Below are 16196 nucleotides of genomic sequence, written 5' to 3'. Positions count from 1 at the left end.
ATAGGAAATAAACCAGAAATACTGATTCAAGGATGACACTGTCTATACCACCTCTTCTTTCTACCAGAACTTCCATCCAATCATGTTAATGGTTGTTTTGTGCCTTCTAATTTTGAATGTAGTTCAGCATAATTAAAGTTGATTTGCTAAACTGTATAATAAAAGTTGGAAAACATGTGTTTTTTAAGCTGCATTTATTAGGGTAAAATGTAACTCAGGGACAGCATTCAATGAGATGATTGCATGAAACTTTCCACAACAATCGTCTAATTGGTTGGTATAAACAACTTTCATCACTCAATGACTGATTGAAGATGGCCATCATCTATCCAGTTTGAATTGTTACTGTGCAGTTATGGCACCTGGACTTCATGATTCTGTGACTTGATGTAGTACTGTGTTGTGCCCCATGTAGTATAAGTAGGTTTCAGATCCTGGAGAGAACATTTCTTTGATCTTGAAATTTCATAAGTCTTTGTGCTCTCTGTTAGCACAGAAAATGGTAGTTCTTCATTCTGAATTATATATTTGGATTTATAGAGGTAATATAAACATACAATCCTATACTGCAGCATGTTATTTAGAGTCTATAATAGTTGCTACTGCCATGTAAAACTGGATGTATTCTCAACTAGAATAGACAGGTCTTGTTGTTTGTCCTCAAACAGATAGTACACTATGATGCAATTAATGTTGGGCAGTAGGGGAACAGGATGTTATTGTGGGAAGTGGGTACTGATGTCAGGGAGGTGAGCTCCACCAATGTATATATTGTGCTTGGTGTTTGGACTATCCCTTTATGCAGCTCAATAACAGCTGTGAGAGGAAGCAACAGAGCGAAGATGATGACTCTATTTTTTTCAATATTCTTATAAGACTCACATTTTCCATGACTACAAAACAGTGACAAAGTTATCGCCCACTCCTCTGACAAGACAATTACATGACTTCTCATGAAAGGCCTGATAACTTAACTAACCAGAATTATGTAGTATTTGCTAAAGCCACACTGTTTTCCTCTGCATTCAGCAGTTGTAAATATATGGTTCAGTGGAATTACAACCAATCATCTCCAAAAATACTTGAAATTTCTGCAATGAATGAAAAGTCAGTACTCCAGATGCCAGCAGGGGGAAACTACCCCATTTTGGCCCCTCTCCATCCTCCCTCATTGACCACTATGCACACATGATGAAAATGAGATATAAGTGAATCAACTTCTGTCCCAATTATTCTGGGTGAAATAGCTGATGTGAGTAATTTCTCACAGTTCTCCTCAGCATTTCACTGTGTCAAAGATGTTGGTCAAGCCTATGAAAGATTTTTAACATTCATGAACGTTTCTGAACAACAAACAACTGAGGCACTATATCATAAAAACAACAGATCATGATGAAGCACCAGGCAGAAGTTGGCATCCAAACAACATATGAACAATTTTTTACGGCCAAATCCACTGCAGAAGAAAACAAAAAAGGAGAAGTCCAGGACTCCCAGGAGGTGAAAATCATGTTAGAAACGAAAAGAATACTAGAGCCTACTCTTCAATGAACTAACCAGGCAAGAAATATACCTCTCATAGAACTGATTAATTCTTTAACTCTCCTATATCATGATGTACAGGACTTAACCAGTAAGCTATATGAGCCAGAGGTCCTTTTGAATGGTTCATTGAAGGAGAATTCTATCTTGTGTGTAACTGAACGCTGGCTGCAAGAAATACAGAAATGTGCAGCTGGGATTTCAGACTTCCAGTTGGTCAGCAGCTTTTGCAGGGGAACATACAGAGAGGGTGGAACATGTATATATGTAAGGACAGATATTAAATGAAAGGAAATTAGGTTTAAAAATGTCTGCTGCATTGAGAAAGATTTTTAATATTGTTTATGTGAACTAACAGACAGTAAAATTATAATTGCATGTATATATAGGTCCCCATCTGGCAATTTTGAATTGTTCTCTGAAAATTTGGAAAATCTTCTAAACTATCTAAATAGTCAGTCAAAATGCATAGTTGTGCCTGGGGATTTCAATGTTAATTTCAAGGATAACTGTAAAAAAGGTCAGAAACTTGTTGATCTACTAAAAACATACAATAAGGACATGTGTGTAGAAGATACCACAAGATACAGCAGCAAAAGTGAAAGTGCTATGGACCAAATATTCATTGACAAATCAAAATGTGGCTTTAAACATGAGGTACTGGATACAGGTTTCCCTGATCATCAAGCTGTCAAATTGACTCTAGAGAAATCTCATGAGAAAAGTGACAACAGGAGATATATTGAGAGAAGATTAATTAATGATGACACCATCAGGGTCTTTAATCTAATGTTATAAAATGTAAACTGGGACATGGAAAGCAATAGTTCTGTAGATACAAAAGTCAACAAGTTCTTGTCAAATTATAAATACTGCTATGATATTTCATTCCCTCTGAAGAGAATGACAATGAACAAAAAATCAAATTCATGGATCACAAGTGAAATCAAAGAGTCATCAGAAAGCCTTAGAATGCTATATAAGTGTGCAAAGCAAAATACTATCTTGAAACCATATGTTAAGTGTTATAGGAAAAAGCACAGGGAAGCTATAGTTGCTGCAAAAAAGAAGCACAATGATTCATATATCAGAAAGGGTAACAACAAAATAAAATCTATGTGGAAAGTTACTAACAATCATACAGGCAAACATGAAAATGTTAGTAATAAAATCACCATAAAACACAGAAATGAAATTGTTGGTGATACGCTTGTATTAGCTAATATATTTAATGATCATTATAATAATGTAGCCCAAAACCTGATCACCACTAAATATAATCTTATGAAAAAGGTAACAATGCCAATAAATGAAAAGACACTGTACCTATATCCTGTAACACCCAAAGAAGTACATGCCACTATCAGCAAACTAAAGAGTAAAATGACCTGCAGATTTGTTGGTATTTCTGACAAAATTATTAAATATAGTACCGATAATGTTGTCTCCAACTTGTGGACATAATCAATGACCCCTTTGAAACTGGTGTGTTTCCAAGTAAACTTAAGCAGTCAACAGTAATGCCAGTTTATAAAAATGGTGACAAGTTTGACATTAAAAATTTCAGGCCACTATCATTATTATCTGTATTTTCGGAAATAATTGAAAGAATAATGTATGATAGATTGCTAGACTTCTTAAACAAAAATAAAATTCTTGTAAATGCACAGATCGGTTTCAAAAATGGCAAATCTACACAAACGGCTCTCTTCAGTTCCCTAAAACTTGTTTACAAAGCTATTGAGGACAAGGGACTGATCTGTGGGTTGTTTTTGGACTTTCTAAAGCATTTGATCTTATAAATCATAATCTACTGTGGTTAAAACTGTATAATTATGGTGTCCGTGGTATTTCCGAGATGTGGTTCAAGTCATATTTAACTGATAAGAAACAAAGAGTACACATTTCTCAGGATGGAAATGTGTAACATTCTGAACATAAAAGAGTTAATTAAGGGGTGCCTCAGGGCTCGGTATTGGCAATATTGTTGTTCTTGATTTTTATTAATGACCTTCCACAACAGTTTTCAAGAGCTGATACTATATTATTTGCTGATGACACCAGCTTCATTATACAAGGGAAGAATGATTATGAGATGTAGCAAAAAACTGACATAACAGCAGAAGTGGCATAAAAATGGTTTAAATATAACTGTCTAGTTGTCAATGACAAGAAAACTGTATGAATGAACTTCAACCACATAAGGAATAAAAATAGGACCAATGTAAAATTCACATAATCGAATAGCCAAATTCAGCAAAAGAATCACATAAAATTTTTAGGATTATCGGTGGATGAGCATCTAAGATGGGAAAAAAATGTAGAAATGCTTAATAAAAAATGAAGCAAGTACAGTTACATATTACAAGTGCTTAAAGATTGCTGCAATACCGAAAGTGCTTATTATGCATACATGCATAGTCTACTGAAGTGTGGTATAGTGTTCTGGGGAAATACCTCTTTTGCAAAGCAGTCTTTTAAGTTCCAAAAGAAAGCTGTAAGGTTAATAAGTGATGTTGCTTACAGAGCACCATATAGAGATATCTTTAAGGAATTAAAAATCATTACCTTACCACCTATATTTATATTTGAAAGCATCTTCTTCATTAAAAAGTTTCAGCTTTGAATAGTGAAATACACAATTATCAAAGAAGGAACAAGGATGGCTATCATACGGATGTGCACAGAAAATCAATATAACAGGACAGTGCTGTTTACAAACCAAAAATTCTGTACAGTGCATTGCCAGATAGCATAAAAAATACCAAACATTAACACATTCAAAAAAGAACTAAAAATCTACTAATAAACAACAGCTTCTACAGCATTAATGAATACCTGGAAATTTGCTCAAATCTGTAGGTCTGCTTCATAATTCTCTAAACAAGAATTCATCATTATCAACCATTCTTAGATAAAACCAAACTTCTTTCATCCATGTATGTATCTAATTATGCACCTAGTTTTGTGCCATATTTTACTATGCCTAGTTAACTAAAGTACTGTTATTTAATAGTTTTAGTCAAATGAACCAAGGGGTTTCACTAGCTTTTATTCTATCTGTATGTATGTATATAATTTTATAATCAAATTAAGCAGAATAATGTCTTTATTATAAAGATGTGTTGATACCAATGATAAGATTTTGTACATGATGTAATTATATATAATATTTTATACTGTTCTGTACCTTGACAAGTCCAATATCATGAATGTGATAATACAGGCACCAAATAAATAAATAACTACAGTAACAGGAATGATTTCTTTTTTTCCTGTTCATTTTGAATCACCCTGTATATCTTCAATATGGAAACCACTCTAAGTTTCATGATCATCATAAATATTTTGAAATGGACTAATCATGAGTTACAGAACGTGGATGTATTCACAATAACATTTCAGTCTCAGACCTCTCAGCATCTTGTGCCTGTAGGTACAGCCATACATACACAAAACTTACAGAAGATAAAAGAGTCATTGTTGTTGACAAAACACCCAGCATTTAAAGGCCAAGCAAGCAATGCGCAAAAATTGTATCAGAATAGCCAATGAACAAGGAACATCAGTTTACTTCCATAATACCACATTATGTGTATAAAAGTCATTCCATCTGGGGCCATTATTGTCCAGTGCACTTGGAGGATAGAAAAATATAGGAAATTAGGGTTACCAAGCTTAGGCAAAAAGCACAAAAGGTCTGCAAGTAAATAAAGCCACCAGTCTCTGTAATGGAATTTGCAGCTACACCCATTATTCATGAAGCTGCTGATGAATCTATTTCATTCTTCATACCATCCATGGAAACTGCCTATCCTTGGTGGATCGAAGAGTGTTACTCTGCAATCAGTGGCAGGCAGGCAGCTTTGACAGTTCAAATGCTGACCAACTGCAGAGAAACTTACAGCAAGTACGAAGGGAAAAGTGCCATGTAATTACTGAGGGCAACGAGATTAAATATTGCAGCTGGTGACTACATATGGGTGTACTGATTTGACATAAGAATGGAGTGACAGTAGTGTGTCTAGATACAAATGTTTGTAAGCAAACGAACAATATACAATTTCAGTCTACAAGTGGACACACAAACTTTCTGATATTTTTGTTTTATTATTTTTAAGGGTAGGAGAGGAGAAGAGGCAAAACGTGGTGCTATGTGGACTCCTCTTTCACCATGTCAATGTGTTTGTTCACAAAGTGGATAAATATCACCATTTGCTTAGTTTAGAAACCAGGAATTCTGCATCAGTTTTTATAGTAATATAGTAGCCACAAATTGTTAAGAGATAATGTGTGGCTCCTATATATAAAAGGTGTTTCAGCATGTGGCTTTATACGGCTTGACCAGCAGTTGGCCTAAATCAATAAAAAGTTGTGAAATGAAGTTGTAGATGTTTACATTTACTAACACTCTTTGTTCCCTATTCACTGGATAGACAAGAAGTACAGACCAAGAGTGATTTGGATCTGAGCAAGTAGTTGTCATCACAAGGTGGCTGGCATAATATGTTGATCAAATGGAGCAACAATGAGAACTGCCTTTCCCAGCAGAGCATCACTTGTGTCAAGCAGGCCGGGCATGGGAATCCGGCTGGTGATGTGGCAAGCACTTCAAGGGTGTTACTTGTTTCCAAAATTTGTGTTGTGGGCCACTAACAGCTTGCAGCACCATCGGCAATACGAGTGGCAAGTATAGATCTGTTTCAGACAGTTGTGATAACTCCATCTTGCTGACCAAGTCAGTTATATTAGAAGAGACTGTATCAGTCAGATTAATTCTACAAACCTGGTAACAAACACAAGTGTCTCCAGTTCAGTTTTATGTCATGGTTTGCAAGGCCTTCCTATTCTACTTATGGTCCATATATGGTTGTGTTCTTTTTCTTGTAAATCAGTGTTCGTTATTCTGAGTACTAGAAGTACTCTTTACAGCGTACTTCCAAACAGTTTTTTTGGGAATTTATATTGCAGAATGTTCATTTTGCGGTTAGAAGGTATTCACTCGAGGATACATCTTGCAAGATAATACACTGGGAAGATTAAAGGATAAGTTTTTCGAGAGGAGGAACCTGTATTACTCTTTAATGTGGTAAGATAAACAGGCTAAGATCATATGAATAGTTACAGAAAGGAGGTAGGCTAAACCAAATGTGCACACCAGTTAATGATACTAACAGTTTTATATAAAAAGTACATTTTTCCATGTGGATAGTGTGTGTAAAAATAGTTGATTAGCAACCTAAAATATCTAAATTTACATTCATACTCCACAAGCAACTGTATGGTGTGTGATGGAATGAATCTTGCACCACCACTAGTAGCTTTCTTTCCTATACCACTTGGAATTAGGGAAGAATGACTGTCTGTATGCCTCTGTACAAGCCCTAATTTTTCTTATCTTCGCTTCATGGTCCTTATGCAAAGTGTATGTTGACAGCAGTAGAATCATTCTTCAGTCAGCTTCAAATGCTGGTTCTCTAAATTTTCTCAATAGTGCTCCTTGAAAAAAATATTGCCTTGCCGCCAGAGAGTTCCATCTGAGTCCTCAAAGCACCTCTGTAATACTTGCATGTTGATCGAACAAATCTAGTAACCCACTTGTGAACTGCTTTGATATCTCCCTTTAACACGACATGGTTGGGGTCCCAAATACTTGTGCAAGACTGAAGAATAGCGTGTATTAGTTTTCTATATGCAGTCTCCTGTACAGATGAACCACACTTTTCTATAATGCCTCCAATAAACTGAAGTTGACATTCACCTTCCCATATACAATCCTTACATGCTGGTTCCATTTCATATTGCTTTGCAGTGTTATATCTGGATATTTAACTGGTGTGACTGTTTCAAGTAGCATCCTACCTGATGCTGTGTTTGAACATTATGGGATTGTTTTTCCTAGTCAGTATCACACCAGCTAGAAATTTCATCTAAGTCACCTTGTATCCTTCTGCCATCACTCAATGACAACACCTATCTGTATATCACTACCTCATCAGCAAACAGCTGCAGATTGCTGCTCACTCTGTCCATCAGATCATTTACACACATGGAGAATAACAGCAGTCCTATCATATTTCTCGGGGGGACTGGTCTGCAATGAACACTCGCTGCTGAGGGCAACGTACTGGGTTCTATTACATAAGAAGTCTTCAAACCACTCACTTATCTAGGGACGTATCCTGTATGCTTGTACCTTCAATAACAGTCTGCAGTGGAGCATTGCATCAAGCGTTTTTCAGAAATCTAGGAATATGGAATTTGCATATTGCCCTTCATCTGTGGTTCATAGGATATTGAAAGAGAAAAGGGCATGCCGAGTTTTACATGAACAATGCCTTTTGATACATCTTGGTGATGTCTTCCTGAGCATCCGCTCATGAACAATACAATTATTCATTCTGAATGCCTGGTCACATAGCATAGCACATCAAGACAGTTACTCTATATTTGTTTCAATTCTGCTAACTTAAAGGATATTTTGTGTGTGTATGTTTCTGTTTCTTCCAGCAACATACTTTCTTTTCTCCTTTTCTCAACACTTCTGAAGGCAAATTTATGCTGAAAATGGTCAAGACAGAGTGTTTATTTATTATTGTTTATCTCATTGTGTCACACAGCATAGGTTTATCTTTTTTTATCTTCCATTCACTCCACCCTCACTTTCAGACTGAAACTCAATGTAAAACGTTTTATGAAAGCCAAGGGATTCCACATGGAAATGCAATACAGACCAAACACACACATTCAATTATAATTTATTTTAAAGCTTTACATATACTATGTACAAGGCATCTGTTTTTCGCTTTCCTTCTTCCAGTATAACTACAATGATGTGGAAATGTAGAATTTTCCAATAATGTGTATTTCTTCCACATGTTTCTCACTCATTTTTGATTGAATTGTCACAAACAATAACAAATTAAAATTTTTGTGATGCCATCATTATCTAACTCCTTAAAGTAAACTGTTATCATCCTCTCTCTCTCTCTTTCTCTCTCTCTGTCTCTCTCTCTCTCTCTCTCTCTCACACACACACACACACACACACACACACTCACATCGACACACACACACACACACACACACACACACACACACACACACACAAACAAACTCACAATTTGGATATAAAGACCATCAGCTATTCACCTTTACTAATCAATCTCAAAAAACATTAAAACTTGAATTTTTCATTCATTATTTTCTTAAAATACATTTTTGGGAATCAAACAGAAATAGAAGATATATTTCTTATTGCTCCAAAAACACAAACTGATGAAACAAATAATAATGAATGTGATGCTTTACTTGTGCAACAGGAAATAATGTATATAATTATATGAAAAATACTGCTTTACTGAGTTTGGTTCAGTAACACAATAATTTATGTTTCTTTTATTATGGCACCACAAAAATCAAAACTAACTGACAACATTGTGTTGCATGAGAGTTTTGAATAAGAAGTTCTGACGTTCTGGTTATCATCTCTCAACCTGATTCATCACTTTAGATTACACAACTGTAGAATTAGTGGAAAACTATCACAGAAATTGAAGTTTAAAAAATAGCAATGTTATTTATGGAAACAAACGACTGTTTTGGAATAAAGATAAAAATCTGAATGCACAGAAATATAAAGTATGTAAACGTTAAACTGTATGAATGTATGAGTTGCAATTAAAAACATGCAATTTAAATTTCAGTGGTTACAGCTAATTAAGGAATCACCACACAGTAATCAAAGCTTGCTTGATAAAAAACTGTATGTTTGATTAAACACATACTTCACTCATGAAAGTATCAGGAATGAATGAGTGAATTAATTAATTTATCATCTTTTATCTGGACTCTCAGGCAACATAATGATTGTCAAAGAGTAGAAATTAACCACAGTAGTTCAATATTGTGTTTACAGATTATGAGATTAGCTAAGAGGTATCTTAAAATATTGCAAAAAGATACTAACTTCTGAGCAAAGTGTCTGAAGTTCCAGTAATTCTGACTTCACTCATTATAGTTCATAAAATAATTTTCACAAAGGCTGATTCTTATTAATGTTAACTTATATTTAATTGAACCTCTCAACTTCTTTAAATATTCGGAAATAACAAGATAACCTTCAATTCTATTTTGTTAATTATGCAAAGACAAAAATTCTCTGTTTTAATTGAATTAAAATATTCATACAGCTAGTATGACAGATTGCATAATTTACAACACATGTCAGTTAAATCTTGAATAATTATATTTTAATATAACAAGTAAAGAGAGGAGCTATGGGCATGTAGTTTATAATGTTTGTATCAAAATGATGTGCATATAATGTCAGTGTGATCAGTTAATTATTTCTTTATACAAATCCAGATCATTTAATCATTTTCTTGCTGACACTGTTGTCATGAAAAACTAGAAATAAAATCTTTTTTTAACTGCACAAACAGCATAAGGATGAATGTCAACTCATTTGTACTGCATTGTATTACACCCATGTGTTACTTCCCTATTCATTTACTAATTGCACACAAATAAAAATAATAGCCAAATTTTGAGAAATAATATATTGAGCATTGTACAACATTTTTAAAGTGTGTTTTTTCTTTTCAGAAAGATTTAACAAATGCACAAATTACTTTACCGAGGTAGGAAAAATGAAAGAAAAAACTACTAATGGGCATTGTGGGAATATATAATGACATTGATCGTTACTCTCGTCAGTATAACTAGAGTGAAATTAATGGTACAACTCAGTAATTCAACAATATTATGAGCACTGAAACTTAAATTTATGTTACCACTGGTTCAAGATGTGTGTGCAATGTTGTCTCTTGTAATTGTTGCAGAAAACTGTCAGAATTCAGAAATACGTCCTGAAGAGCATTGATTATTTCTCTGACATGAAGATGATGTTTCAGGGTACATCCTTTCTGGCATAAAACATTTTGCACACATTAAGCAAATTTTGTTGAAAGTGAGAAGGTGTATTGTCCATAATGTTCCTTAATGTTGGAGTATTTTTGATCGCATTTTTTATGACATAAGCCTTTTATAGAGAGGTAAATAGTACTGGAGTGCCAAATTCTTGAGATGAAGGATGAACCACATAAAGTTAAAAATACTGGCACTTTATAAATCTTTTCTTGTGCAACAGATATATGGCAAATGCTTACTATGAGCAATATTTTTCAGAAACACTTTTGTCAGCAGATCTGCTATAAAAACAAACCCTGATGCTTCTTTATACATAATTTGTAATATGTACTAGTCACATGATATATTTCCTACATTCTTGAACAAGTGATAATACTGTGTGACACAAAGACAACTAATTTGAAATTAAATTAACACGAATCTGCAAAAGGTGGTTGATATTGTAACATTTAATAATATAATGTAATTAATGAATATGTTTATACATCAAACACACAAAACAGAAAATGCAAAACTTTCAAGCTCACTGTAAATCTGTAAAACAATTCATAATAAAAAGATATAAGTGAAACACTTCGACTGATTCACAGAATACAAGTGATTCATATTACATGTTCTTTTTTTTAAAAAAAAGAAAGAGTTAGATGGTTTAAATAATACTATTTTCCCCATTATGACATCATCGCATCATTTTTTTCTTCTCTTCTGGTGTTCTGAGTATTGAATTACTTTTCTGAGTGAACAACATATGTCGTAAATGATTATGGCTTTCGCACTTGTAATGTATGAAATGATTTTATGAGATGCTTTACACTATTTACAAAATTATGAAATATGGATTTTGTGTGCTAATTATTAATTCAGTAAGAAAGGAACTGGGTAGGACAAAGGACAGGAATCCAAATTTACAGCATATTATAGTAAAGCTAAATGTAATACTCAGGATATTACAGTTCTTTGCCTTTCACTAAATTACAGGAAAAAATACCATTCCAAATTTGAGCTAGATATACTTTGTGGTAATTCAACAGGTGCTTGATGCACACAATTTTATGTAGGCCCTATCATGCATAGTGCAAGACACTAACAAATTGTCCTGCACAGATCATTGTCATGTTAAGTGCTACATACTTCAGACTTGATTTAAATTAAATTTACCCTTCTTATTTGGTAACAATCCTAAAAATTAAACTACTCCTTCTGTAACATACTTACGAATAATCTTTAAAAATCCAAGATTTAACAATACATACATCTCCTGGATTTGATTTCAGAATAATATTTGTTAATGATTGTTAATCAGTAACAGTCAACATTTATGGCATCTTTTTTAAGATTTGTCCATTTGCCAAATTTTATATTTCCTTAAAAAGAAAGACTTATTTTGTGTATGCTACTGCTTTCCATATATTTCTGTATCACAAATATATGAAGGATATTATCACTGCCAACAGTATTTTACAGGAAATGGACTCTCACATCACATACAAAATAGATACTACCTCTTGATTTTCTGCACCTGTTTATCTTCTATTTGCTGATTTTGTAAATTCCTTTTTAAAACAGCCGTCTCTCACATAAATTCCATGGGACTAAGGGCTAAGAAATATAAAGAAGTTGAGTGAAAGAAAAAAATTAAGGGTTGAGTAATATGGTGGCTCTAAATTCTCAATTAATCAATAGTGTTAAGTTTCTCTTCAGTTTTGTAATTACTGAGTACAAAATGTGCTTACATCAGTTTCAATGTAAGCATCGAAATGGGAGCTACAGGAATACTGTTGCGGAATGAAACTGAATTAAATATTAACAGTGGATGACAGTGACAATATGATTTTATGCTCTTGAAAGTGATAGTCTTAAGTCCATGCTCTTACATGGAGAGATGTGAATAGACATCACATATTTAAGCTCCCAGTGTTGTATATAACAGTCTTTGTTAGTGTGTAATGATATGATTATGACTCCACATTACTTACATAGCAAATTTTACTGTACAGATTTGTACAACCTGAACGAAACTTTTGAAAAGTGAAATATTATGAGTACATATTTATTATACTATGATCTTTATTTATACATATACCATACTATTAAACTTTGGTTTATCTTTAACAGGAATTTCTTTCCACTGAATAGAAAAAATTCTTCTATTCAAGGGCTTCAATGCTCAACAGTGGGCTTCTGGTATTTTAATGTGTTAGACCATTAGTAAATGATGATAAGTTTTCTATAATAGTGTCTGTTATGTATAATTGTGCAATTACATTTATTTATATTTTCATTAAGTTCTCAATTCACACCCCTCTAAGGCTTAGGTACTGACAGAGTATAAAATTATATTGCAATTGTTCCTATTATTATTTTGAATTAATCCCTGGTTTCATACATATTATTCAATATAGTATCTTTCTTACCAAGACTCACATCCCATATTTAAAGCTCTACATTCTCCAGGTTTTAGCCACAAGGCTTGTTTGAGAAAGTCATCTTATAAAATCTCATATTCACATAAGAATTTTAACATTTTGTTGTGCTAAGCTCCCTTCATTCTGCTAACAAAAATATTAATCCATTTAGCAACTGATTCACATGTTTGTTGCACATTTAGATTATGGAAACAAAATAAATTTGAGTATTCTGTGTCAAAACAAAAAATACAGGTCTAAATTCAATAAATTATCATTGTTTTCCCTGATAACAGTTACAACTAATATCAACAATACATCCCAAATTATGAACAAATTTGGCACATTACACTTCTTAAAAGCAGGTAAATTATCTTCAATAAATAAATTTTATGCATAATTTAGCACACATCTATCTGCAAATTCCTACACAAGAAATCATCCAAGAACACATTCAGTTTCTCCTGGTCAACACAACCTAACATTCTTTATATTCCTTAAATAATTAATAAAACTGATGATATTTCATACTTAATCTTTGACTTATTACTGAAATATGATCTATGGAATGCAACTGAGAAAATAGCATAACATATAAATAATTCCACATTTCAGATTGATGTGTGTCTATAAAATTATTTTACATGTGATGATAAATTTCCAATACATTGCTTCACAACTAAAATCACTTTTTCACTAAAGAATGATAAGTCTTTTTTGCTGTGGGATTTTTGTCTTAAATGTACATTAGAGTAATTCTAAATAAACAGAGTCAAGAAAACATATTGAACCAGGTTGTTGGTGAACCAATAATTCACTTATCAGTAAGTAGCAGCTGCTACAAATCAACAATGCAATAAATCATCGAAACAGAGCTTCCCAGTGGAATGTTCTAGATAAAGAATTAGTTTTACACATTTGAGCAGTTACAATCAAACCTTTTTTTATGTGCGTTACCTGATAGGCCAAGTGTGGTTTGAAAATAGTATATTTTTCAGTGCGCTCGCAATGGCTGTAATGCTCTAGCATTACTTATCTTAGCAGATATTTTATGGTTTACAATCTTAATAATTTTGCTCCAAGACATGATGGTTTTGCACTTCCGTAGTTTATCTAACATGCCAAACGCTCCCAGAGACAAAAAAGTCTATTAAAGCTGATGGTCACATTATTTTTAATGAATCATTCAGCTTCTTTCATAACAACCTTCATTACTGAACTATTCAAAGATTTATATTTAAATTTTGTATGATTTCAGCAATGGTATCCTGCTCCCTGTATCTTTGGATCAGAATAATTCAACATTATCTAACAGAATCAACAAGTGATTAATGTTTGAACAGCCTCATGTCCTCTGTCTATGCTGAATGATTCACTGGAAGTGCATGCAAATTATTAAGATATGCTGAGCCATTTGACTGATGTTAATACTGCAATTTACCTATGCGAGCGCTCGACTTTCTTCATGGCTGCTGTGCACTGGTTGAGGATGTTGATGATGCATTTTCATGTGTGCTGCTTTGGCCTTCTGCTTTGCGAGTTGGAGTTGGGTAATCAAACACTAAGCAACGTTCTCTGTCCCTAGCTGTATTATCTGAACAGGAAGAGGTAGAGGAGGATTTACCCTTTCGAGGAAGTGTGGTTGCTTCACCTAGGCCTACCATGTCTCTTGGTTTCCACACGGGTGATCCTACAATGAGAAAGTCAACCAGTAAGAGATTGGTTTAAATGGAAGTACTGGTTATATTGTCACATAAATGATACCATTTGAAAATTATACAGCTTTTCATGGCATTATTTACCCTTGATATTGTCTGTCTCCTTCTGAAATTAATTCTTATACAATGATGTTCTATCTCTGAATATATCTTACTATGTCTTCGAAAATTACTTAAATATACATATTTTATGCCAAACATATTGGTATATTTGGAACTTTTAAACATGAACAGCAACTCATTTTCCAATTACCCCCTCAATAATATAGATGTATGTGTACATTTGGTTCTGATTTATTGGTGCTTAACCAACTGTAAATTTATTTAACATTGTAAGAAATTTTTTTTATCTTAAGCAAGGATTCAGTTAACCTTGAAAAGTTCAAAGTTAAAGAAGCTGAATTACATACTTATTTACTTAGATACATAATAAATGCTAGCCATGTGTGTTTCTATTTCCTTTGCATATTTGATGGTGACTGGGAGTGCAATCTTTAATCAATGTAAAATTTAGAAACCATCAGTTTCAAGTGGATGGTTTTATACAAATGATATTTATAAGTCAAGGAGCTTATTGGATAATATTTTAATAACAATGCTGATGATAAAATTATAAACCATTTTGAAAGGGCCACAATTATGGAAAAACAACAAGGATTTATGTTACCAAGTTCCATACACTATCTTTATAAGAGACTGTCAGGAATCATATCAAAGAGTAGATAAAGTTGAAAAACTGCAGAACTTTTATTAGGTATCATATGTCACAATAATCTCTTCTGACAGACATTCTCTGACAGTGAATGATGATATATTTCACTTATCCAGCTCCTTATTTAAACACAATTTAAACCAAAATCTTTTGGTTAACTTTCAGCTTTATTTGCTTATTCATTTTAATATATAGTCATTCTTCTTTAAAGAAACAAAATTTTGAGGGTTTTAGTGATTTAAGAACTCTGTAGTGAACATCACTGTTTTAAGATTGTTGAAAACCAACAGACATTAAATAGTTAAAATGAAAAATAGGATACATTCTATGAGCTTCTCAGGAGGAAGAAAATAATCATGAATATTTCTTCACCATCAAAATAACACAGGAAGTATCTACACCTCAATGCCAACACAAAAACAAAAAATTCAAAGTAAAATTTTATAACATGTGTGATGTGTTATAATTTTAGTAAATTACAGGTAAACTGACTTTTTGTGTGAAGGATAGTTTGTTTCCAATAAGATCTTTTACTGTAATTTTATCAAAAAACATTTAAGTAGTCATGAAAGAGCAAATCTCATATGATTAAACTTTAGTTACAACTTTTAGCCATGCTTACTCTTTAAGAGGGCTGCAGGTTAATAATTACCAGAATTGATCTTCTGATAATTAAGTTCTTAAAAGAAATTATTACCACGATTAAAAACTGTAAATGGAATTATTGTTTTGGTGGCAGTGGAAAACATAATTGGGTAACAAAACCACATAATATAAGGATGCCGATTTATCAGATGATGTAAAACTTATTACATTTAGAATAAAAGGACAGTTTACATAAAAGATGCTATGAAAATATAAATGCTTTGGATCTTAGAAGAAGAAATT

The 16196-nt window shown here is 33.1% G+C and overlaps 1 protein-coding gene across 1 annotated transcript in view; it reads right to left on the bottom strand.

Annotated features, from left to right (window-relative positions):
* Window positions 1–13675: 13675 nt before the first annotated feature.
* Window positions 13676–16196, bottom strand: part of LOC126203093 (protein still life, isoforms C/SIF type 2) — a 582152-nt gene continuing 579631 nt past the window's right edge. Inside the window, exon 19 of the mRNA XM_049937336.1 lies at window positions 13676–14568. Within this exon, the coding sequence (XP_049793293.1) occupies window positions 14342–14568 (227 nt within the window). The 3' untranslated portion in view covers window positions 13676–14341. The remainder of the gene's footprint in view (window positions 14569–16196) is intronic.

Source organism: Schistocerca nitens, chromosome 9 (genome assembly GCF_023898315.1).
Source record: "Schistocerca nitens isolate TAMUIC-IGC-003100 chromosome 9, iqSchNite1.1, whole genome shotgun sequence".
Classification (NCBI taxonomy): domain Eukaryota; kingdom Metazoa; phylum Arthropoda; class Insecta; order Orthoptera; family Acrididae; genus Schistocerca; species Schistocerca nitens.
The sequence above is the reverse complement of the archived record's forward strand: the minus strand, read 5'-3'. Positions and strand labels throughout refer to the sequence as shown.